This window comes from Corvus kubaryi, unplaced genomic scaffold, assembly GCF_017639235.1.
Source record: "Corvus kubaryi isolate FWS band 111438036 unplaced genomic scaffold, C.kubaryi_AGA036_p1.0 137, whole genome shotgun sequence".
In the NCBI taxonomy this organism is placed as follows: Eukaryota; Metazoa; Chordata; class Aves; order Passeriformes; family Corvidae; genus Corvus; species Corvus kubaryi.
The window spans coordinates 9,910,243-9,936,234 of record NW_024580671.1 but is presented as its reverse complement, the minus strand read 5'-3'; the positions used below and the strand labels follow the sequence as shown (position 1 = coordinate 9,936,234).

Sequence of the window (25,992 nt, the reverse complement as noted above, 5' to 3'; positions counted from 1 at the left end):
AGACCCTCTCCTGCACGGATGGCTGTGCGGAGAGATGGCTGGAGTTCTTCAGGAAGAGCACATCCTCCTGTGGATCCTGCTGTCATCAGCCTTGCGGGTGGGGTGAAATCCTCCACTCCCCAGGGCAGTACAGCTCCAGGACCTTTGTATTTCTGCTGTCCTTTTTTGTGATCTGAGAAGACGAAGCACTACCATAAAGCCTACAAAAATGCATCTGATCCTAAAATCTGAAAAACCCACTGGTACCTAAAAAGATTTCTTTCTAACCAAACTTCCCAATTGCTCTCTTTAAAAATGCCACAGAACCCTCAAAGTATGTCAGTAACGCACACACTTTCAGAGCATGGAAAAAGCCAAAAGTATGACAACAATACAGCCATCTTGTGAGCTTGGTGGAGGAATAGAAATACGAACAATGTGTTTCTGTTTTTTCTCTCAGTTCCTTGCACATAAATGTCAGTGCAGAGACCTTGTTCCCATTTGTGTGTAAACAGGGAAAGTGGTATGTGTCGGTCCCACTCTTTCCTGACATCTCTCCTTGCCGCTTTCATTCCTCCATCCCATCCCTTTGCATCTTTCCCACTATGCAACCCAACCAAAACTTCCCAGCACTGTTCCAGTGCTGTTACTAGCCAAAGATTTCCAGAAGCTCCTAGGTTTACACATGATGATACAAGCAATACTGTTGTTTCCTCACTCCTCCTCCAACTGTTGTCCTTCCTTAGCTGGTGACCTCTTTGCTGGCCATGGGGATGGCCTGGGAGAGCAGTGAGCTCACAGCAGCTCTGGTGTCCATGGGGTTTGCCTTAAGGCACACTGTTGTGTTCCCAGGGTCCTTTCTCAAGAGAAAGTCTTGCTTGTGATTGGGCAGTCACACCCATGGAATGTGGGGATATTTAGATGCCTGGGAGCAGCAGGAGGACCTTGCTTCACACCATCACCCTTACCTGTCAATATCTAGCGTCTCAGAGTATCCTTGGCCACATCGCTGCCAATACTAGAATGATTTTGCAGCTGCTGGTAAGTGATCTGGTGTTGATATAATACCTGATCTCACCAAGGTGGATTATGTTCAGCTGCAAAACAAGCTTCTATCTACCCAGTGCACCTAATTCCCAGAAAGGGTATGCCTGTCTGTGCCAATTACAGCAGCATTTGGAGGCCAGCTCTCCTCCTTCTTTCATCCAGCAAGCTGCTTTCACCTCTGCTGCCAGGACCACCTAGCCACGGATACTACCAACTGGTATATTTTTGGCATGTCCCAAACCACACAGGTTCCAAGCACAATAAAATGTAACTAATTGGAAGATGGAAGCATTTAGCTCTTTTGGTAGACTAAACTAAGTACACAATTTAGCCAAGGACAGGATTTAGCTGTGTTTTTGGCAGCACAAAAAATTAGGTTTTGTCACTTCAGCAACAGAAGCAACAAAATACGGCTGAGTTTTCAGGAACTGAGGATCAATATCCATCAGTCCTATTCTCTGAAATGACCTGCATTTGCTAAAATGTTCACAAGCCCTCCCTAGCATCCCTAACATTTGAAAGCAGGCTGCTTTCCAAGTGGCGGATGGAGCTCTGGGAGCAAGGAAACCGCGTTAAACTTTACAAGGGAGTGGGGCTGTAGAAGGGTGCTCCAGGCGCTGCATTCTTGATGTGGTGTCAGGTTTCAGTACTATTATGAAAAAATCTGCAGGGGATTTGCAGGCATACCTTACACACATACCTTTGATGTTCACGTTGTTAGATCCAAGCAACAAATAGGATCTTTAGGTCACATGTAGCTTCTAAAAGACTATTAAATAACTATAGCTAGACAGTCTGGTAATTGTCCTACAAAATTACAGTCAAATTCTTCTCTCCTAGACTGGGTTAAATTCAGAGTCTGTCGAGGGATGTAAATAGAACAACTCCAACTTTACACCAGGATTACAAAGAGCAGAATCTCTTTCTTCCTCCCTCTCTTCCCCTCTTTTCTCTCTCTTTCAGACCAAGGGAAGCATGTGTACTCAGACGCTATTCATATTTCTGCTGCTGTTAAGAGGCTGACAACAGGATATTGACAATAGGATAGATGTTGACTTCCCAATCTTTTATTAAATGGGTTCTAGCTAGATAAAAAAGAAAAGCTGTTTGCTACTGTCTTTTAAAATGCACTACTGTGTTGCATGGATTTCACAATGATGCATGTGATGAAATTGCTGTTAACGAGTAAAATCACACCAGAAATGCAATGGAGCCATGGGGGGTTTTTCTGCTTTGCAAGAAGGACCTAGAAGTCATGCCTTTGGACATAATGAATGCAATTTCCATTTAAAAATGAGAATATGAACTGAGTTCAGTATTTAACACACCACACACCAGAATGATCCCAAAATATATCAAGCCAGGAAGTGGATTAATTGCAACAGCTCGCCACCAAGCCCCTGGTATATTTCAAGTACATGGAAAATGTATTTCTATTTTGGACACTGACTTCTTTATGAAACTATGCCAGAATGTCAGCAGTCTCTGCTTGGACTCTGACAGACACTCTCAGCAGCATCAGTGTCCTGGAGGCAGTAATAATTATCAAATCTATTCGATAGACAGACAGCTATCAGACATCTGTATATTCCAGACATACAAAAACATCCCCAGCCAACCATGTGGCTACCAATGGATCTGCTCAGACAAAGAAGTTCAAGAGAAATGCCTCAGGCCAGATCCTCAGCTGCAGAAAATCAGCCAGGCACAGTCGATTTGCCTTCCTTGCCCTGTGTGCTTTTTCTTTGGAGGAAAACCCTGCCCAGCCATCTCAGGGCAATGGGAGGTCAGGGAGACAATGGGTTGGATGGGAAGGGGAAGCTCCTGCGGGAGCTGAGGGCTGTGCCTGGGGCTGACCACATAAGTTCTGTACAAGATGCTCTGTATCCCTGAAGGAGTAGAAATGGCTGTGCAGAAATGGCTGTGCAAAAATGGCTGCCTAAGACCCCTTGTATCCTTACCCCAGTTTGTGCGGATGAGGGGGCAGATAGCTCTTGCTACCAGTACCTAGTGCTGTGTCTGTGCTCAGTGAGCTGAACAGTGCCTGAACACAGAGAGCCTCAAGCACTGCCCTACAGCTGTCTGTGCTGTGCAGCTGGGAGCTTTCTTTCCTTCACCATCTTCTGCCACGCAACAGATATTATTAAGGAAGTAGCACTACACAGGGCTCTTCCTTCTAGGCAGTCTGGAGGAAAGGTGGTATAGCTACAAGCTATGCAGAGGTCCTGGACTGGATTGTTTTCTCCTGTTGGTGAAGTATTAAGGTTTTCTAGGCAGATCACAGTCTCCTGCACCTGCCTTCCCATAGTGCCCACTCTTACGCTGTCCTCCTCTGGCTGAGATGTGTCTCACTAAAGCAAGAAGTGCAAATCTCTGGAGGCAGCAGCTCTTGTAGTATGCAGCTAAACTGAAGAGACATGCCACAGGCTGCCACTGGGAAATATCCAAAGGAGGTCACAGGCTGCTCAGCTCGAGCTCATTACCTTCAAGGTAGCTTGAATGGCTGCCTTTCCAGAGTGGTAAAAGGACAAGGGAAGTGCATTCTGTATTTTCATCAGTATCCTCTTTCTTAAGAAGGACAGGTTGGGGCTGTGCATAGCCATTTGCACCATCACCTTGGTGCAGGTGTATAGCCGGGGACAGAGTTACCACCTGATACTGCTGGGACACTGCTGTAATCCCAGGGCTGCCCAGCAGAGTGGTTTACCCTTTGTTTTCCATCACTGCCACTTCAGATCTTTTTCCATTCCTGCTTCTAGGCTTGGACCTGTTGTTGGCAGAAGCTTTCATAGGCCTGAAAATTAATTTGATTTTTGATTTGTATCTATTTGATTAATTTGATTTTTTGTTTGTATCTAAGCCTATATTGTGGAAAATGGGCTGCACGTATTTCAGGTTTCTAAATGACACAAGGACACTTTACTGAGTGAGTTGATGTCTTTGTGACCTTAAAATTGAGACGAGTGAACATCAGAGGCCATAAAGAGAAGTGTTATCTGACTATAGTTACATTTTGAGCAAAACCACTGAAGTTCAGAGTTCAGCTTCCAAACAGCAGTGGATTTTGCAGCAGATTGGCTTGTATGGGACTTCCCTATGCTATTTACTCTGTTACTTCACTGGAAATCAGTGCAAAGGTTGAGAGGATTTGGGAGCTCCTGGCAGTCAGGTCCAGAGATGAGTCCACTGCTGACAGTCCTGCAGCTCTGATCAGCTCCATGCACTGGTTCCGCTGGGAATGACCTCTGCAGCAGAAACTGCCCTGGATTTTCAGTCCGTATGGTGGGAGGTGCCTGAGCAAGAAGAGAGAGAAGACTCTAAAACCAAAGTTGGAACCAGACTGTAATGTGATACAGTGCTTTCCACCTCTAGGTCATCAATTCAAATCTAGCCTGCTTACCAATGACCAAAAATCATTTCCACACGGGCCAAGAGAAATGCATGGTGAACACAGGAGTTGCTGTATCCAAACAGACAAGATAGTCTGGAGATAAACAGTTGCACAATAGTTATTTGTCTGGACAGGTATGCAAGGTATAAAGCTAAATAATTTCTGATCAGTTTATCCCTGAATAATGAGGGCTTGGTTTCTTTGCAAATAACTTATAATTTATTTCTGTCTACTAAAATATAAGGTTTTTTCTTTACACTATAGCTAAGAATGACTGAAACCTCCCCTCTGGCTTTCTCAATAGTCTGTCTGTGTAGGGAGTTATAAATAGACAGACACATATGACGTTTGCCAGACAAAAGAGCCAGCTTATGTTTCCTTAGGTGTATATCAAGGAAACCTCAATGGTGAACTGTGTGCTAGAATTATTCTGAAAGACAGAAAATACTTTTTAATAGTTTAGCAGAAAAATGCACAGGGTGCCAAACTAAACTTAAGCAAAATGCATGAGGAAAGCTTATCAAGTGCGTGACGGATGATAATGAAGTAACAGGGAAACCCCACAGAGCAGCAGTGGCTCTGAAGAAGAGCAGTCAGCAACAGCAGATCCTTCTGCTGACAAGCTGTATTGATTTTAGATGAGAGCACCAATTTAAACTTTGCTTATTGTACTGAAACACAGATACAAGGCCCATTAAATGGGTATTTCATAAGCTGCACTGCCCTAAATATTTTATGGAAATGTAACCAATACTGTCTGAAACATTATAAAAATTAATAACCTACTATGCATCTATCCAGAACACTGAACTAACTGCTACTGTGCTTTGAATTTTGATTATATCCTTGATAAACTCACTGGAATATTGTTATGCTTGAACTAACAGTTCAGCTAGCAGATGAATAAAAATTATGGGTTTTCCCTTCCTGTTCTAACCATTAAATTTGTACTTGTCAAGACCAGTAATTGTGGGAGCAAGGTTGGGTCAAAGCAACAGAGAAATAATGGATTATGTGAGCATAAAAGAAAACAGAATCTGATTTTTAAATACATTTCTTTCACTGTTTTATTCCCTTCAGAACATAAAACCATTCCAAATGAAGCAGCTTACAGATATTTTGTAGTGAGGGTAGCTTCCTGTAAACAAAATATATGAAATCCTAACCCTGATGAAGTCAGTTTCTTTACTTCCATTGGATATATACATACCTAACTGGATATATGTGCCACTGCCTGAATTTTAAGACTACCGAAAGAGTAATTTGAAGCAGTGTGCTTTGAATTTGCCAAATTGAATATAAAATTTTTGTGCCAGTCAAATAACTATTAAAAGTCACTTTGTGTACTTGGAAAATGCTGATGCTCTCTGCTCTCCCCAGCAAGTGGAATAGAAATACTCTGCAGCTTCTGACATGTTGCAGACTTTTCCAGCATCAGTCAGGGAAAGTCAATTTAAAAGCTAATAAATATTTTTGCAATGATCTGACTTTGTATTAAAAACTCAGAGGAGTGCCAAGTAGGATAGAAAATAAAGAATAGTTTCACAGATTTTGCCAGAATTCTCCACAGATTACTATTAGCCTATTTTATGAGACTGCACAGAGAACTGTGAAATCTCCTTTGAACTCTAAGGGCCAGATGGTTTTGCTGTTAGATTCTAATGACCCACAGCAGTGTGCATACACAGACACCACGGTTGCCAGTTGACTGCAAACATGTGATGGAGGCAGGAGAAATCATGACCTGTGCTTCCAAAACACAAGCCCCCTCACTACTGATGGGATAAAAAAGCAGTTCTGCTACTGTCTTGACTTGAATTATTACTAAAGCAAACCATGAGCATACCTGGACCTGAGGAGTGAATGGCAGGCACATTGTCCCATGCAATTTCAGAAAGATTTCTGCTGATGATCAGGAAGCTGCAACTGGTTTTTGCTGGAAGGTGAGGGTTTCCTGGCAGGCTGTGTGGGCTGCTGGTCCCAGCACTGTATAATTCTGTGCTGAAAGAGGGAGAGAAAGGCTGGACTCAAACCAATTAAAGCTGTAGGGCAGAATGGTAGTTACTCTGCTGTCATATGGAACTGCTTGTAAGACATGATTTATTTTGGATTATATTGGTTTCGACTGGTATAATATGAACTTCCTGATTTTTCAAGGCTATGTAGACAAAAAGACTAAATATGGTTTTACTCATCTTTTAATTTAGAACTACAAGTGTTTGGATGACCTATGAAATTATTTTAATGATCTCTGCACAACACTGAGCTGTCAGCACTATAAATGTCATCCTAACTGGGTATTAGTTTCCATCATGGTCATTAAGTCTCACCAGCAGAGCTACCTCCATGCAAATCTCTTATCTGTGTCAAGCTGTTGGAAAAAAACAAAGAGTCACTGTTGCCAAGACGCATCAGTCAGACATCTTCATAATACTCAGTTTGAAGAGGAAGGCATGAACACAAAATCTAAGAGCACTGTGCGTGTGCAGCTTGCCCTTGGAGCTTTAGGATTAGAAGTCAGGGGATGATTTGCATTCAAACCAATGCTTTTATTTCTGATCATTAAAAATGTGTTCCAGCATTGCTCATACTAGTTGACATAGACTTACCCTTATCCTTCCATTTTCCTTCCTTAGCTTTATAACACTAGGAAAAGTCACAGGGCAAGAAGGACTCCTGGGAATGAGAAGTGTGACAAATTGAATTTGATACAACTTTAGGCTGCTGGTACAAGATGAGTATGAACTCATCACATGAGGCTGCTCTTTTGTTCTCATATAAAAAGCAAAGAAATTGTTTGACCAGTATAAGCTGTAAGGATACATGTAAGATATTGACATAAAGTAAAGTAACAGAATTTGAAAATAAAAAACCAAAATGAGGGATGTGTGACAGAGGAGGAGTGGAAGAAATGTAGAAGATAAACAGTTGGGCTTTGAACATTCTAAACTTAGAGCAAAGATAAAACCATCAAAACTTTGTGTACTCAACTTTTCAGGCATTTTGTTGGTTTTTCCTTTTCAACGTTAGGAATATTATCCTCAAGTTTTAAATTATTATCTTTTGCCTTAGCTCACATACTTAATATTTTAAGCATGGCAGAAGAAATACTGCTGCATTTTGGATTTTTTTCTTGTTTGATAGACATTTAAATGACCTGGTCATAGGATTTTTCCAACACTGTCACTTGTTCTTTCTGTCTCATATATATATTTTAAAAAGATACCTGATGTTGGCTTGTACTTGCATATGATGTAAAAAACCCTGAAGTTTGCTTTTGAGTGTATGGAACGTCAATAGCTGTTTTTCAAACTTAGGATAAAAATGAAATGTGAAAGGGCTGTATTGCACAAAGCTCCTCTTAAGATCACTGGCATAAGTGAGAGAGCCTCTGACAGAGTAGAAGTTCTGCCATCTTACTCTGCAGGCTCCTGGCAGGGACAATACGTAACAGTTCAGAGCTCTCATTTCTTGCTTACAACTTTATTTTTCTCCAGAGCACCTATTTAAAGTCTCTTGTCCATGGCTATTTTATAGTTCCAGTCTTTTCCGTAACCAAGGCAGATTCTCTTTCTTTCCAGTTAATTGAACATGCAGATGCAACACTTGTGAATCAGAAGTGTCACTTTCAAAGCCCCGAAAAGATCTCTTAGCTCAGTGAACACGAAGTTGAAGCATTAGTATCTATAGTGTGTCAAAATGGTTCCAAAGGCATCACAACCACAACAGTTAAAGAAATTAAAGGGATGCTTGGGAAATTTCTTGTTATTCCTGAACACCTCAGTTCTTCTGGTCAGGGTGAGCTAAGTGAGCAGACACTACAGTCCTCACAGGACTGGACCTTACTGTATTTATATGTCCAGCCACCTTTCCCACTCAGCCAGGCTGAAGCAGGAAAAGCAATGCCTTTGAAAATTGGCACTTGCGGTGATTCAAGTGATTCAGCTGCCACAAGCTGGAGCCCTTGATGTGATGTGAGTGGGCACAGCTCCCAGCGTGTCAGTGGTGTGTGCCACTAATACTGGCTGAGGAACTGAGCCCTGCTTCTGGGCTTGCATAGCTGATCTTCTTCCATTTAAGGGAGAAAGCATAACATATGCTGAACTCCAGATCCCAAGTCCAGTGGAAACCCAGCCGGCAGTAAGCAAGCGCTGCCAAGGAGCTCTCGACATGAAGCACTACGATAGCAAAGGTCTTGAATGACTAAAATTCTTGAAAGCCTTGGTCAGTATCAGAGACAATTTCCAACTGGGCAAAGTACAATATTTTCCCTCTGCTTTTTATGAATGGTTGGATAGGGTTGTGCTGGAGTCAAGTCCCCTGTGGAAGCCATTCATAAAAATAACAAAACAAAACAAACACACACACAAAAACTTTCTAGGTCCAGTCCAGAGCCACTGGGTGCCAGAGGCTGGGAAAACATGCTGGCAGCTCAAGCCCCAGCTATCACTGAAAGTATTCAAGGGGCTTTTTGGTGGTCTGAAAAGTATGAACTGCTATGTAGAACGGCAGCTGGTAAAATTACTGTGACACATATTAGGCAGAAAGCCAGAGCTGGCCTTGTTTCAGACATTGTCTTTCCTCTCATGGAAGTGTCAGGACCTAATTCACGGGAAATTTGGTGAGTTGGCAGCTCTTTCAGAAGATTTCATTGAGCTATAGTGAGTGAGAGTCACATGAACATAGAGTGCACAGCCAAAAATATATGAGGATTTCTGAGCTGGAGAAAACAGTCAGCCTTTAAAAAGTCTGTGGATTTCATGTGGTTTGGGAGTAAACACATGTACAGGTGTAATCAACAGGCAAAAAAAAGAAAATAAAGTGAAAAAACACTATTGGAAGATTACAGAAGAGCTCAATGAGTTCTGTAATTATGAGAGATTCCTTTGAAAGAAATCATTCCTTTGTCCAAGGGCAGAAAATGTCCATTAATGAGTTCAGGGCCTGCAGTCCACCTGGAGAAGGCATCAATAAAATATGTGCCTTAATAATAGTTTCTCCATTGCAACGGAATTTAATGGAAAAGGAAAGGGTCCACCCTGAAGTTTAAAGACAGACCCAGTCATCACATAGTTTTTTCTCTCATATTTATTTGAGAGCAGAACTTGGAGCCTGTTACATACGAAAATATAAGAGCAGTAGGATTCCACTGAGTTAGAAAAAGACTGAAAATAAACAAAGCATCTCTTGTTAAAATGGGACGCTTGTGGTGGGCAGTCTGAATTGAATCAGTTACATTTAATTTACATTTTTATTGATCCTTCCCACTGAAATATTGCTCTGGAAGGCCAGTTACACTAAACTGCTTATTCAGAAATATTCCAGTTATTTCCCACTGGACTGTCATGAAAATTAGGTTTTTGGCCATGCAGAGGGATGGCATGTTGGCTTCTGCCCAAGCAAGGCACTAAAATCATGGCTGGGATTAGGAAAAAGCAGGAAGGAAGGGCAGGAAGAAAGTCATTGGGTGCAATTCATATACTTTGAAAACAGAAAATCTGGGGGAGGGGGCAGGCAGCAACTTTGTCCCAATGAAGTAAGAAAAGCCTTTTTGTCTTCTCTGTGTCAGGATTTCATCATTTATCTGTGGTCTTATTGTTCTGTGCTGCTCCTAGCACCCACAAGGGTCATCACATCATCTGGGCAGTGGTGGTGTATTTTAAGTACGTCTGTATTTGTTCCTTAATTGGTACTCCTTTTCTCCCAGGTGGGGATGACCTTGGTGGGTCTCCTGACTCATGTGAGGACTGTGTTTCCCAGTCCTGGGTGTGAGCAGCCAGGAGGGAGACTTGCTGAGAATCCACAGCTGTGCCACCAGGTCCTGCATAGGCAGGTGGACACCCCCAACCCGACCAATGATGGGCATCCCCATAATCACACCAATAGCCTCGCAAGGGTCAACACAGTGTCATGCAGCTGAAGGTCTCAAACCAGGGCTTCCAAGGGCTGGAACCACTGTCCATCCCAGTGTCCTGATTTTGGCAAGGGTGGCTTTGGTCAAGTGGGAAGCTGTGGCACAGTAATGGGGTTATGCGTCCTTCACCTCTCTGCCTGAGCTTTGATCCTGCTCTGGATGAGGGGGGAGGGCTTCCCCATAGCAGGACACTCCACTCACAGCTCAGAGTGTCACAAGAGAGCAGCAGCAGTGGAGACAACAAAATCTAGTTACAAAATCAGGCCAGTCCCATGGTCTGATAAGTTAAGGCAGCAGTACCATAGAAGAGCTGAAAGATGTAACATGCTAAACTAGATTTCACCTTGGTTTTAATTGTGCAAACTTAACATACTCCTCTTCATCCACAGTAATGTGAAGTAGTTCAGAGCAAAGTTGTACATATGCATAGGAGAGGCTGGGTGTGAGAGCTGGGTATGTTCATGTCTCCATTTCTGAATGTGAGCTTTTCCTGTGTTTTATTTCTATTGCTGAAAATATTTTTCCTAGCGCTTGTAAAATCACAGTTAAGTGCTCAGTTAATTTTGTTTCTCACTGTGCCTTTGTTTTACTTTTCAGCCTCAACAAGTGGTTCAAAAGAAGCCTGCTCAGGTAAGAAAAACTAATTTAAATTCTTTAGACTACTTTAAGTGAAATAATTTTTCAGTATTTCAACTGGCCTCCTTTACTGTAAAGAAAGAAGGGAAATACATCAATCATATGAGCTAGGGAACAGCTATTGGCTTGCTGGGCACAACCACCAGAACAATTCATGCGTTAGCCCTTGGGAAAGAGAGGAGGAAGCAATGGACAGTGCCTGCTCAGAATTGTCCTCTTTCTGCATTGGCCACCTTGCAGTGATAATGCAGACACACACGCACACCTCCGTGGTGTGAGCCCAGCATGTAATATCTCTGTGTGTCCTGAATGTGGATAGGTGGGAACTGCATTACAGCAAGGAGGGGCATATGCATAAAACCCATTTCTCTTCTTTTCTAAAGCATTCTCTAAATCCACAAAATATAGTAGGCTGAACTTGGTAACTAGACTGGATCCGTCATAAAGACTAACACATTTGAACTTTTTGTGTTGGATAGTATTATTCTTTTTTAACACTTTGAACAAAATGCAAGCCACAAGATGTCATGAAATCAGTCAATCACTGCAGTTACAATCCACTTCATTTGCTTCTCCCAGCCTGCCCTGTGTTAAAACCCCAAGAACCTAACTCTGACACTTTGCTATATGTGCACCAACAGAGAAAAACCTGTGGGAATGGGAGCAAGTCCATCACTGCTCAGAGGAGTCCATTGGCTGTGCTGTTGTACCTCCCTGTACATAAATGATTTCTGAGTCAAGAGCATAAAGGGTCCATTGCTCTTCTGGAAAGAGGTCTGCCTTCAGAAAGGAATAATAGTTTCCTTTTTCCACCTTATGGTTCTAATACATTATTATAAAGTGTATATTATCATAGTATCAACTGCAGTCTGAATTAGGAGCTGTTGCATAAGAAACAGAAAACATCCTAGCCATGAGTTGAAGGGGTAAAATGATGTGACTCTCCAAAGCATGTGCAGGAATCAGATTTCTACAAAAGAAATCAATACAGTTGCAGCAATGATGAATCCGTGGCACAGCTAATAATATTAATGTCTCTGAATGGTGGAGATAACACAGAGGATGAATGTAGTAGTACTTTCAAGTAAGGTTAAGTTTTGCAAGGAGAGGTAATGTCTTTTGTTAGGCCAGCTTATGCAAAAAACACAGCCTAAGTCCCCAGCAACTCACTTTGTATAATCTGACTATACACAATTCAAAACATACCAAGCTGTTCTAATAGAAGATATTTCCTCTCCCTGTCTTGCTTATATCCTTCAAATGTTACTGCTACAATCAGGCTATTCCTACTACAACATGGTAGTAAATCTGCCGGTGGGCACAAAGCCAGCTATCTCCTCTGTGGCACCTGGGAGACAGGGAGGCTAAACCCTGCTGCACAGAGGAGGCTAAATCCAGGAGGCAGAGGCTCCCGGGAGGCTGTTAGTGTTGCCTTTTCCTCTGGTACATATCAATGCTCAGTCCTACTGAGGTCAGCAGGAAGAAGGGCCCTGTGGTGCTGCCAGGTCTCCAAGCTCCCCGAGCACTGACTGCTGCAAGTGTTTTGTTTACGCAATAACCGTGTGCAACCCTGGGTGCAAGAGAGGAAGAATACCTGGTCCTGAAGCTGGGCTGTGGTGTAGGAGGACAAGGAGTGGACCTGGACTCTGTTGTTTTGTAGCAGAACAAAGTAATGGCAGATTTAATTGATGGCAAAATGATGTAGGCATGTGAACTGAAGCACCAGCGTTCCCCACATGGATTTTCCTATCCATTTGCTGAAGCAGTGATTCTGGTAGGGGTGCTGTAGCGTGTGTCAACCAGCTGGATGCCACCACTGCTGCAGTGGTGCCTCAGCAGCATCTCTGTAGTCAGAGTGAGAGAGAGAAAAGAAAGCCCTTTGACATTCCCATAATGGAAGTGTTTGTGCAGAACATGAGGAGGCACAGAAGAATACATGAAAGGAGACAGAAGCCTGTTTAGATCTCTCCATTTACCACAACTGAGTAGTGAAAGAACACTTTAAATTATTTGTATGCCATGTCTTTACAGAGACAACATTTCTGTTTTTAATCCTTAGACGAAAGGATGTTCAATGAAATCACTGAACTTCTCTTGAACCCTTCCTGGTTTCAACAGCCCTGCTCTCACACTTACATGACCACACCATTGCAGTTTTGCTGGTATAGGTGCATGGCAAAGGACAAAAATTTATCACTGTGAGCAAATGCTCGTGACACTATCTTCCTGAGGCTTCAGGAAGGAGAGGTAAAACAGTGTACTTCTTGGGATGATCAAGAACTTCATGCTGCTGGGTTTCACTCAGGTCTGGTTGCCTTTCTCTGATTTCTTTTTATAGTACCTAATTTCCCTTTAAAGTAGGGAGGTTCAGACTCAGAATTAACAACAAGAACATGAGCTCATGCAGGCTTTCTAATCTGAGCTGTCTAAGGAAATAGTGATAAATTATATAAACATGGGGACTACATGGAAGTTCATGGAGGATAATGTAAATCTTATACTACATTCAGAGGAATCTCTTCCTTTTCCATCTGTTTCCTTCAAAATATCCTCCCAGATGGCTTTACCATGTGGCAGTCTGGATTAAGTTAGAAATGTATCCTTTCTTCTTTGGTGGGGACTGTGAGAGGTTACAGTCAAGAACTGCTGTGTGTTGGTGAGCCTGCCTTGGTAAAAGTGGCAGAAACTCTTGCTCAGGTTTGGTCCCTGAGTGCTCTCCTGTGCTCTGAATTTTAGGTGTATTCTCAAAGATTTCTATGAATATTAGTTTACATCACTGTTACTCTTGTTATTGCTGCTAGTAAGTATGTCTCTTGTGTTTGTGTCACTTTTAAAAATACAGGAGCAGTAGGACCAGATAAAATTCTCATTTTGCAGATAACAGCTCTGTTCCTATTGCCATTTCCCAGCTTTTAAGCATCGTACATGGCTCTGCCATGCTCTAAATCTCTTTATGGATATCAGCTATCCAGTTTAGGGCCATACAGATGTTTATGTAAACTTCGGCAATATCTTTAAACATTGCTCTGAGGATTTACCATCACACAGACAGTAAATAGCTACAGTAAAACCCACTGGAAATCTACACACCCATATCATTAATACAAACCTTCGAATACTGTGGTCTATTCACATCTTTGTGATGATCACTGACGCATATTCTCACACTTCCTTGGGGAAATGGGGAAAAGAAAAGAGCCAGCATAACTGTGTGACATTGGTAAGTTTAGCACTTTCACATAGATACTTGTCTAAACCTCAAAACAAGACTCTTTGAAATCTGCTCTGTCTCCAAAGAGTGTACAGCCAGATCTCACAGTCATGATGTAGTAATATTTTTACTGAGGTGTGCAAATACATAGTCCAAACAGAAATTTCTCCATTTCCTCATTTTTAAACAATTCGTAGCAGCTGTTGACTCAGCCATATGGGGGAGTTACACTCTTAAGTAATATGAAGGAAATAGATGTTTTTAGAAAAACACAATGAAAGCTATCAAAATTTTCTGGAAACAGGACATGTTTTATTTTTATCATTTCTGCAGAGAAGACATATAATAAACATAGAACAGCCCTTTGAAAATCTTATTATCTCTCTTAAAATCTAAAATCATTTAAAATCCTTTGTATCTGAGTCTGAAAGAGAGCATACCAGTCAGAAAGACAGTGTATAGATCAGAATAAAAGTGTATCAGTCAGAAGAGCACACGTAAACTGTACACAGAACAGTATACACAAAAAAGTGTACAGAAAACATACACCAAAAGAACATGTGAAGCATACTTCTCTACCTAATACTAAATGTAGTAGATAGTTTTAAAACAATGTCCAAAATAATCAAATCCAACAAGAATAAACGCTAAAAAGAAAAGTGTTATTTTGTATGGGAAAGAAGAACTGGATTTCCTATATGTTTTCCTGTTAACTCGTTTCTCAGTGTTGGTATCAATAAAGTTATGCATGTGAATTAGTCATAGTATATATTTGCACCTCAATTTGCATCTACTGCATATGTCTACTCAGCGTAGGACACAGTCAATGCTAGAGGCATCACACAGGCTCTGCAGCCCAGGAGCTACACCTGCGGTTCACACATTCACCTGCAGCCAGAGTTGCAGACTGTGAGCAGAGCTGAGCCTGGGGCCCATGGGGCTTTGTGGCAGGACTGACATGCCAGCACACCCCGGCCAGTAGGCCCAGGGCGCATATCCTTCATCATCTTTCTGTGCCATGCAACACATCTGCACTTCCACAGGCTTCAGGCGTTCTGTCTATGTGCTAGCCACCATGTGTGACTTCATCCTTTTTCCCTTCTGGGAAATCACAGACAGAAATGTGGTAGGAATACTTCAGAGATCCATTTTCTCTGGTTGAAAAGAAGCTTCCAGTGTCACAGACAGGATGGCAAATCCAAGCAGGTGCACATACACATCCAAGAGAGTGAATGCCATTGTCCAAGGCCACCCTGTGTCCTGAGAACCCAGGAATACTGCAGTCATATTCAACTGTAGAAATATTGAACAATCTGCCCTGGAAGTTGACCTAGTGCCCTGGGGTGTCATTGCTCTTTCCACTGCATTCAGCAAGCTGTGTTGTGTCTCATGGGCTTTGTGTTACTGATATGGAGAGTCAGAAAGTTCCCAGGGCAGCCCCCAAAAAGTCGGATTCTGGAGAGGTAAAACTTTCTTTTCCAATAGTACATGGAATTTTGTACTTTAGCACAGGATAAGTGCATTTGTGTTACATAGACCACTCCAGAACATCCTCATAAAGGCTGAGTTACCATTCTTTTATTATAGCTTTTCTTTTTTAAAGCAAATGTTGTATGTTTTCCCAAACACAACACTAGGGGCCATCTTGTACTTACCGTAGGCTCTGGGTACCGTGTGAACACATGCTAAGCAAGCATATATTGTGGCTCATGGGAAATCAGGAAAGTCTCTTGCTTTCTTCATGGATGCAATAGATGGAATTTCATGGAGGGCACTGGGCTTTACATCCTTACCTTCTTTTTCTTCTCAAGGCAAAATGGTGGCAACTGGTGTGGTTTCCAAAAGAAGATATATTCAGTCTTCCTTTTTTTTTTTTTTTAATTTTAATAATGGTCTTATTGTGACAGGAAAACACTGAATAATTTTTCTGATGATTAAAAAAAAAAAAAGAAAGAGCAGTTTTTTGAAATAAAATAAGAAAAAGAATCTGGGAGAAATTTAGAAGCAATCACCAGTTCAATGAACAGATGAAGCACTAACCTTGACTAAAGAGTGAGGGCTGGAAGAAGAGGTCAGGTATTTCTGACAGAAAATATTTTCTTACTTATATGATATAACTTCTGAATAGACTCTGGATAGTGCAATTCAATGATGCTATGCTTAAATACCCAAATCAGTGTAAGACTGAGGTACCCAAGGTTTTAAATACTTATGATTGTCATTTACTACATAGGTATGATAGAGGGACATTTTTGAGATGGCCGCTTCCAGAAGTTTGGCTGTAAATAAATTTTTTAAATTGAGATATTATATCACCAGAAGGAAGGGAAGAAAAGGCCACTTAAAACCCTTTCAAGACAGGAGTATATTCAGGTATTCAGTCACTTTTAAAGAGTCAAATATTGGAAATACCTGAGCAGCAGCCCCATTTCCTGTCCCAGCAAGCTCTCCAGGCTACTAGGTGAGAAGTGTTCCTAGTGCTGCTTCCTAAACCTGAGACACAGTGCAGCTCAGGATTCAAAGGTCAAAGAGCCACTGAGTGATCAAGCAAGAGAAACATGATTTGATTTGGTTGAGTCCACAGATCTGTTAAATTCAGATGCGTGATTCTGTCAGTAAATGCTGACTGAGTTATGCATCCCCTTGCTTAATGCACCTGTGGTCCACAAGGCAGGCTGGGGTGCCTGTGACTGTGCCCCATACACCGCCTAAGGAGCAGAGGTGCCCCAGTCAGCACTGTGCCAGGAGAGCACAGCTTCCTTTGAAACCATTATTTCTGAGCACTGTGCTGTGTAAGTTCCGTTTTAGGTAAGTCTCACAGTGTCTTGATTCCCCTTCCACTAAAACTGAGGTGCTGATGATCCCTTCTTGCATAAGGGAGTTACCAAGGTGCACACACTTACAATCTGATGTGACAAAAAAAGGAATTAGATTTAGCAAGATTTTTTTTCTTTACGGCTTGTCAAGGACTACCTAGGGAATTCAGTCTTGCCTGCTGCAGTGTGCTACTTGAAGATGTCATGTCCTTGTCAGCCAGTTTATGAGTCAATCACAGAGCAGGAGTGCCATGACTTAGTTCAACATAGGAGGAGCCTTCATCTCTGAACAATAATGGATTCTTAACAGCTCAAATACACAATATTTAATTCCTCTGAGGGAAACTCTAGGGCAGGAGGCAGCTTTCTGAATGGAGCACTGGTCACACATTTGCCCATTCAACACAGACAAGCTTTCAGGTCCCTGCTCTTTTCCAGTGTCCTGGGCAAGAGCTGACCCTAAAAGCAGAGATGTAAAACTTTGGGGTCTACAGATGTTGAGCCACTCCATGCATAGCACAGGGAGTAGGAGTTGCAGTTGGTGGTAGAAGGCTAGAGGATGAAGGGGTGAGCTGAAACATTTCCCTAAGCCAGCAAAGCTCATCTTCAACCTCTCCCTACCTCTTCCCTCCTGACTCCTTGCTTGTGGAAGAAGCTCGAGACGGACAGGCAACATCTGTGGGCAGGGTGGCTTGGTGTTTGACCCTGTGGCTGTGGCCACAAAAGGTGTTTAGGGAGGTACTCCATCCAGTTCAGAACTTGGCTCTGATTTGACAGGATCTGAAATCTCACTAATGGTAGCCAGAAGAGAAAGGTTGTGGTGTGTACTTGGGAAACACCATTGAGGAACATGGAAGGGCAGTGTTTGAAAAAATGCCAGTCAAGAGTAAATTAAACAGTGCTGCTTTTGCATACGCATGCTACATATTTTGGCTGAGATTTTCAAGAGTAGCAAGAGTCAGTGCTGCTAACACTTGGGTATCTTACTTCATACAAGACATACAAGATTTTCAGCAGCACATGGCTACTCCCTGAAAACAGGGATTATTTTAAGATACTTCCTGAGTGATACCCAGAAAGATGAAATTACCAGCATGATCGCTCTGTGGACTTAAAGCTATAAAAATAATCAAAATGCTAATTAGCAAAGGAGTGTCAGAAGGCTGCACATGAAGAAAGTGCTTTTTGCTGAGAGCTTGGTTCCTGAGCTTCTCATAAAGGGCTCTGCATTTTCAACAGTCAGCATCGCTGTTGCTTCTCCACATCAAGCTGAAGCCACTGAAAGATGTCCTATTTCCTGACTTAAATATTATCAACAGATATTCCAGGGTTATATCCTTGCTCATTTTTTGCACTGAAAAACATGGGAAACAAACCTATGTAACCATTCTTGGAAATTGCTCTATCTTTGGTGTTCCAATTCAGGACCACATAAATTCTGTTGCAAATTTTATTTTAAAAATTAAGTATGCTGCAATGGATGTGCAATAAAGTAAACACAAATAAAATCAAAGTTAAGATCAATGAAAATACAGTTTTTGTCTGTTAAATAATTTGCTCAGATAGATAGTTACAGTCTTCACATACCAGCATTAATAAAGTTTGGCTAGGGAAAGGAGCAGTATACTTGGCCCTTATTAACATATTTAAACATGTTATGGAAGGAAGCAATAAGAAGACAATGTATTATTTTATTCTGGGTTTTCCCTGACATCTGGGGAATTTTATAAGGTCCACTTGTCATCCAAAATAACAGTTTTAGAATAGAAGAATAACGAGAATTTTTTGGGTACTCTGTCAGTAGTCTGTGGGGTGTTTGTGGTATTTTGTGAATTTAGTTCCTTGAAATCAGTGCTGCCACGCTACACTAGGGTGACATCTGGCCTCCCTGGGCAGTCCCTCAGATTGTGACACCTGTGCCAAACACTAAGGTTAGGATGGACAGGCTGAACCTATAAGCATGCCTCTTCCCTTGCAGTTCAGAGAGGACAACTCAGGTGAAGGATTCATAATCAGTGTGAAACAATTGTGATAGACACCTTAAAACCATTTTTTGTGGAGGAGCTTCTATCCCATATCACTTCCTTTGATGCTCTCACTGTACTGTTCCTTACTGCTGAGATGGAGTGAAGCAACCCAGATGACAAACACCATCTGTGACAGGCAGGGTGCCCATTTTGGGTGCCCAGTTTGGGGGCCCATTCAGAGCTCATGAGCATTGATTGCTCATTGGATATTGTAGGCATGGGACTGCTGTGACAGTAGACAGTAAGAAGTATAGGAGTATCACAACCTCATAGTAGACCATGCAGTGAGAATTATGGTCCTAGGCACTTCGTGTTAAAGGCTACAGAAGTACGTAGGTGGTTTCTTCATGTTGAAGGCTACAGAAGTACGTAGGTGGTTTTCAGACATCAACACTTGGCCAAACAGTGCATGAAGGATATAAATCTTTGCGCAGCCGAGAGTTCGTAAGCATCTTGAGTTCATCCTTACAGGACCTAAATAAAAAAATGTGCTTTTCTCACACTGAGGAAGGAAAAGCCCTTCAAAACCACTGCTTGACTCTTCGGCATTGTAGTACTCACATTGTCATAGCAAACTGTCTCATGAATCCTTTTTCACTGGGATCCCAATGCAAGAAATGTTAAATTTTTTATGAAGTCTGCTCCAGCAGATGGTGAGCATCACTATGATGAAGTTCTGCTGCTGATCCCACTGTAAAGCATTTCTGGAAATTCCAGAATGTTTTCAGAAAACGTTGGCTGAAATCTCTCTTTAGAAATGACTAATGCTTATATTAGAGAGGGATATAATATTGCCGGTGTAGTTCTTGCTTTGCCTCTCCTCTGCCAATGTAGTCACATTATTCAGGGGCAATCTCTGATCTCAGGTTTGAAGAGTTATTTGCCACACAACAACCATGGGAAAAGAGAATGAGAGAAATAAAAAAATTAATCACCCGCATTCTGCTTGAATTCAGATCTCAGATTTCCCACATCCTGGTATTTAATTTCCCACAGAGTTACCAATGGTTGATCTCACGGCAGGATTACTGGGAAGAAAAATGAGAGCTCCATTGAAACCAGACTTGAGTCTGGAAGGAAGGAACATGTGAGCTCTAGGACCCTGGAGATATCAGATTCAGGGTAGTGAATGGCTTCCACCCTCTCCCCTTCCCTGTTTCTCATGCTTATTTTGAGGCAAATTCTGGAAAATTAAATCAGAACAGCAAAGACATGTTACAGTAAATTAGGGGGCTTACACATAGCTTCAATAGTCTCCTGAGAACTGTGTTATATAGTGAGGCATTAACTGTAATTTATATTAGTATTTTTTTATGTTTAGAAAGACGAGAATAGATTAACATTGAGGTATAAATTGCAGTAAATCTGTCTCAGTTCTAAAAGAAAACATGTTTTGAACACAGATTTCCACCAGGATGCCTTCTCGGATTTGATTATAGAATGTAGATGTGTTCAATTGGGAAAGAAATTCCCATAAAAGATTCTATAATCAAAAGGAAATCATCACTATCTATTAAATTGGAGAGCCTCACTCACTTTGAATCAGGTTATCTTGCTTAGAGAAATAAAAAGCTTTGTGCTGTGGATCATTGTGCAGATGGATCTAGAAAAGTTGGGTTGTTGCTCTACACTGAGGAGGACCAAACTTTTTAACACTTTCCACCAGATTGTGTGGAGATAGTCAAGAAGTTGAAAAAAAACCTTTAAATGCATCACTCTAAATCCTTTAGAAGTTCAACATATTAAGATGACAAGAAGAGTATGTCATTAAACCATAACTACCCTTTTTGGATTACCTGGTATTTGTAGATTTATTGGCAAGGTGGCTTAAATTAGGGGTATATTTTTAGCCTGAAGCATTACATAATAAAATAGCAGCTGAATTCTTTGCAGTAAATGAGGGCAGGGATGGGGGGAGTTTATTAAAACCAACACAAACCTCTCTGATTTTGCTTTTTCGTCTGCACAAAGAGGTACTCCATGGTTACAGTATCAGTAAAGTTTGTGAGAGAAGTATTTCCATTGCCCCATTGTGCTCAGGAGCTGTCGCCTGCCTTTCACTGCAGACCCGCTGTTTAGTCTGAAACTGAAAATTAAACCCAGAACTTCAGCTCTCAAAGTTAAATACTCTCCATTGCTGGAAGCACGCAGCCTTGCCAGTGTCTGTGTGGCAAGATCCATGATCAAAATCTTCAGATATTTTTAAAAGCATTTTACAAGTCTGTTAAGCTTTATTGTTTTTGTTTTGGTTTGGGCTTTTTTTTTTTTTTTTTTTGAGAAGAAAAGAATCGTTTTCTGAACTATACTAGAAAGTCTCATGTGAACTGTGCTGAACCAGCTCAGGAAGCCTGACTCACTATCTTTAAGAAATATGTTTCTCATTTTGGAGGGCTTTTCTGAGAATGGCCAGGGCAAGGTAGAGCCCTGTACGTTAAACTCACTCCTTCAGAAACAAAAAAACAAGGGATGAGAAAAACCAGGGCAGAGCGCGGAGGAAGAAGAATGGCGGCGGCAGAGCCCACGCGCCCTGTCCTGCTGAGGCTGCACCGGCGGCCGGCAGCGTGGCAAGGGCCGCTCAGCCTCGGGGCTGGCGCTCGTAAAAATGTCACCAGTGCGCTTCCACTGTGAAAGGCGCTTTTATCTCCCCCTCCCACAGCCCCTTTCCAGCGGGTACGTGGGGCTGGGCCCAGCGGCTGCCGCTTGGCCTCCCCGCATGGCTGGACCCTAATGAGGTGTGTGCGGCTCTTGGCTGCAAGTTTTCAATCTCTTTCTTATTACTTCAAAGCTGCTGCTCCGAGGTTCAGACAAGTTTGATCACTTGGCAAAATCTCTCAGCTGGGATTCAAAGGGGAAGATGTTTTATTTTATTATTTATCATTGTAGATAGATAGCTCTTCCCAAACTACTCTTGCTAGTGGCTTCGTGGTCAGAGCTGCAATGCTTTTTTAAGTGATAAAGGATTGAAGGTGAACAACTTTTGGCAGTTGCTTCCTGTCTGTAACAAGTGGTCGTTTTTAGGGGGAGGGAAAAAAGGAGAATAGAAATCTAACAGGCCTTACTTTATATTCCTTTTCATGTTCTAAATTTGGGGGTGGGAGGGAGGAGCAAAAGGTAAATGATGTGGGTTTGACCTCCATTTCAAAGCCTCGGTAGTGTTTCCCTACCCTGTTCTGGGAGACGGTTGCTGTAGTCCTTCCTCTGCCATTCAGCATAAAATATGCAGAGAAACTGGTGCTATTTCAAGTACTTCAAGGGCTCAGGGGGAAGGCAGACTCGCTCAGGTTTACCTGTGTGGGGTCCAGTATCCTTTTGGGCTTTTCCATCTCCATTGCCACAAGAAAGCAGAGCTAACACAGTCACCCACAGCATTTCAGTGAACTAGGCAAGTCTAGGGATTTTTAAGGTTGGCATCCACCTTCTTTTGCTCTTTCATCTCATTGTGGACATACATATTAGTGATTAGAGACTATTATTAGAACCTCTGCTTGCCTTATGCTCCAGTCTGGATTCTGGCTGTGAATGCAGAGCAGTTTACCACTCCTCCAGTTTACAGCCTCCACAAGAGGTTTGTAAGAGCAGCTTCTCGAAGTTGGGGTCAGTCCAGCTCAGTTGTATATGTTTCTAGCAGCACCGCTGCCTTCTTTTTCTTAATATTTTATTTCCTTCCCACCAGAAATGTTTACATATTGTAGGGTTGAAGCTCTCCAAGACAAAATACATCTCTGTCAGTGTTGCATAGCACCCACAATTGCTTCAAGCACCATTTTCATTTTAGGGCTGTGCTTTGCAGACTTTAAATGGTGTTTCCTGCAAAATTCTTCTGACCAGTACTGAGATTTTGCTGAAGATTTTCAGTCTCCTTTTAATACATGGGGAACAGATTTTTTCAAAGTGTTTTGACCTGCTGAGGTCAAAAACGCACTTGCTGTACTCAGATGCCAAAACGCGTTTTAAGAAATCTGGCCTGACGTAACTTAGGCAGCTGAGTCTCAATTTCAAAAGGCTTCAGCCACACAGGCTTTGGCACTGAGCAACTTACTGCCTTGCAGAAACCTCATTGTTGAGTTAATTTCAGGCCTGCTTTAAAATCCATGGCAAACTTGGGCACCTAGAGCTGAGGTTCGTTCAAGACCATCTGTAAGAGAAATTGAGAGGCAGAACCTAAGGCAGGTACTTTTTAGGTTAACTAAATGTCAGTCAGCCTAATTCCTGTTTCTGGAAGTTCTCAGTGTGAGCCCTCCTGGATTTAAAACTCCTGTGTCAGATAAGCCCTTTCTCTCGAAGTCACCAGGGAGACTCATTATCACTCCATTATATCAAACAGTTCTCCTAGTGGGAGATAAGCTAAGAGATAGACAAAAGTTTTTGATTCCCCCTTAATCTAACAGGAAGAATAGACTTGAATCTATATTTTAAGTAAGCTATTCTAACTTAAAGAGGAATATCCTGTCCTGTCCTGTGGGAATCCCCCTAGGCAATGTCTTGGTCCCCTCCAGTTATCTGAACCTGTTGCTTAAGGACCAAAACTTGGCCAAGCCTGGCGAGACACTTTCTCCAGCAGAGGAAGGGGATCTGTAGAAGTGGTTTCTGTGTGTGTAAGGATGGTTAACTCTCACAGACCTCTACCAGCTGAGTCCCAGCACAGCCCCAGCAACTTCACTCTGGCTGCCTCAGCTAGTTCGCTTCCTCCAACAGCTGGGGATGTGTATTATCCAGTAATCCCCATGAGCAGCCTTTTTGCTGGTGAAGCAGTGCTATTCCAGCAGTTAAAGGAGAGGACACACTTAATTCGCTTACTAACTATGCAGCTAAAAAACCACAGGCTGGTGACCTGCAGGAGAGCATAGATTTTTGCTTTATTTTCTCTGCTCCCTTTCTGTCTTTCACAGAATAATTATTTATGTAAGTGACTTTAACAGAAGAAAGATGCATCTTCCATAGACAGAAGTTTAGCGGGGAGCCTTCTTCCTAGAAGGTAGAAAACCCAGCTTGAAATGTCTGCTTCAAACCAGAGAGCAAGGGGATTTCAAAACAAGTCCACATATGAATTTCCAATCCAGTGCTATTGCATATATGCACACTCAAAGATAAGTCTTATTTTTGCTGTCTGTTACACATTGCCTTCCTGAGTGTGAAAACTTTGATGACATCACTAAGTCAAAGTAATCTTTAAGATACTTTATAGCCCTTAGACTGCTCCCAAGAGCATTAGGCAGCTCTGCACGTGCCCACCAGCAAGCACTTGGGCATTGGGAAGGTTAAGCAGCAGCTCAGCAAGGCTGCTTGCTGGTATCTAAATATTGCTATGCCATCATGCTATGGCCAAATCTGTGGTCTTTTGAAGACCAACATCTTTACATAATGAAGTGGAGTATTAGAGGCTAGGTCAGTAAGAAGTTACACATTTAAAGCAAGAATGTTGACTTCCAGTCCCTACATCTCCACCCAAAACTGCCCCATCTGCTGCCATCTCTCTATTTGTCTCTTTGTTTATATTTAATGTCATTTAAGTACTGAAAGTTTTACTTCCTTGGGGGGGACCTACCTGCTCACTACTCCCGGGCTGTCTCATGACTTAGTCTATGATTGCAGAAGCAGTGCTGAGAGAAGGCAGGGGGTCTCAGAACTGCTCTGTAGGCAGTTTTTCACTGTCCTTTTAGGCACCAAGCTAAAGGATTTGTGCTCCTTCTAGCATGCTGACAGCTGCAGTGCACAGAAATTGCTTGCTTGTGGTCTGGCTGATTTATATGTGTTTAGATACAGCGTTTCTGTACTGAAATAATTCCTTAAAATAATTTTTTAGTCCAGCAGTAAGAAGGGTTGTATGGCCTTTTCTGTATATGGTCACAGTGATCTCTTCTGCCCTAATAAATCCTTTCACTGTGACATGTGAAGTATACCTGCAACAATTTGAGTTCTGAATCCATCTTCTGGAGTTAAATTTTGCCTTACTGCTGAGTGACACCTGTCACTGAGCTCACTAGTGCGCTTTGCAGAGAGTGCAGAGCTCAAAGCAGCAGGTCCCGCCCTAAGCTTCACGCAGAGCAAACCTGCTCTGAGTGCCTGTTAGTGCTGTAAGAATTTCTAAAGCACTTTGGTGTGTCGGCTGTGGAGCAGTTGGGATGGCACTGTCTCAGCTGGGCAGAGTCTGGGCCCTGGCATCCGCTCTAGAAGCCATCTATTCCTATCCCTATATTTCAGGGACTCCTGAAAATATTAGCTTGCATGCCAGGAGATTTCAGACATGTTAACAGCAGACAATGGCCCACAGTTTGTAAGCTGCTCTTGTCAGCAGTTCTTTTTGACATATCTATTCAAGCATACCCTCTTGGGCTTAGAAAGCAGCCAGCAAAATCTGTGCCAATAGCTAATACTTCATTATAAAATAAAAGCTCTAACAAATTCAGAGGCTCCATATGCAGCATTACTGTGATCCTGCAGTTTATTTCACAAAATGGGTTTTAGTTTTTAAGTCTGCTGTTCAGAAATTCATGAGCAGAAGGTGAAAAAACTGAATTGCCAGTTGACCTGCCACTGAGTTTCATGGGGCAAAGACATTTAACCTTGAAGTTTTGCCTAGGGTATTAGAACAGAATAAACATTTTTACAAAAATACCACAGTTACTCTTCTGCAGGTGGGAGAATGCTCTTCTCAGGCACCAACAGTTGTCTCACCATCAGGTTTTGTTGTTATCAGTTTGTGGGGGTCCACCAAAAAAAAATGCAGAGGACGTACAAAGACCAAACTAAGTATGTCTATTCTTCAGGCTACTAGGATGCTACTGGCTGCTTGTAATTCCAGAAAAAATAGCCTGCACCTAACAAGTGTAGGTCACCAAACAGAGGTCTTGGGCAGCAGGTAGACTTACATTTCACCAGCACAGGATGTAGTGGGAAAGAAGTCTCTTGAGGTAAGGGGGTGACTTTGATCTGAAAAGACGCTGAAGTTGAAATACAATCATTTATGGCAC

General features: G+C 42.1%; 1 protein-coding gene across 1 annotated transcript in view; it reads left to right on the top strand.

Moving 5' to 3' along the window:
* Positions 1-25,992, top strand: part of LOC121659469 (collagen alpha-1(I) chain-like) — a 162,549-nt gene that overhangs the window by 128,225 nt on the left and 8,332 nt on the right. The window contains exon 7 of the mRNA XM_042017565.1: positions 10,929-10,961. Within this exon, the coding sequence (XP_041873499.1) occupies positions 10,929-10,961 (33 nt within the window). The remainder of the gene's footprint in view (positions 1-10,928; positions 10,962-25,992) is intronic.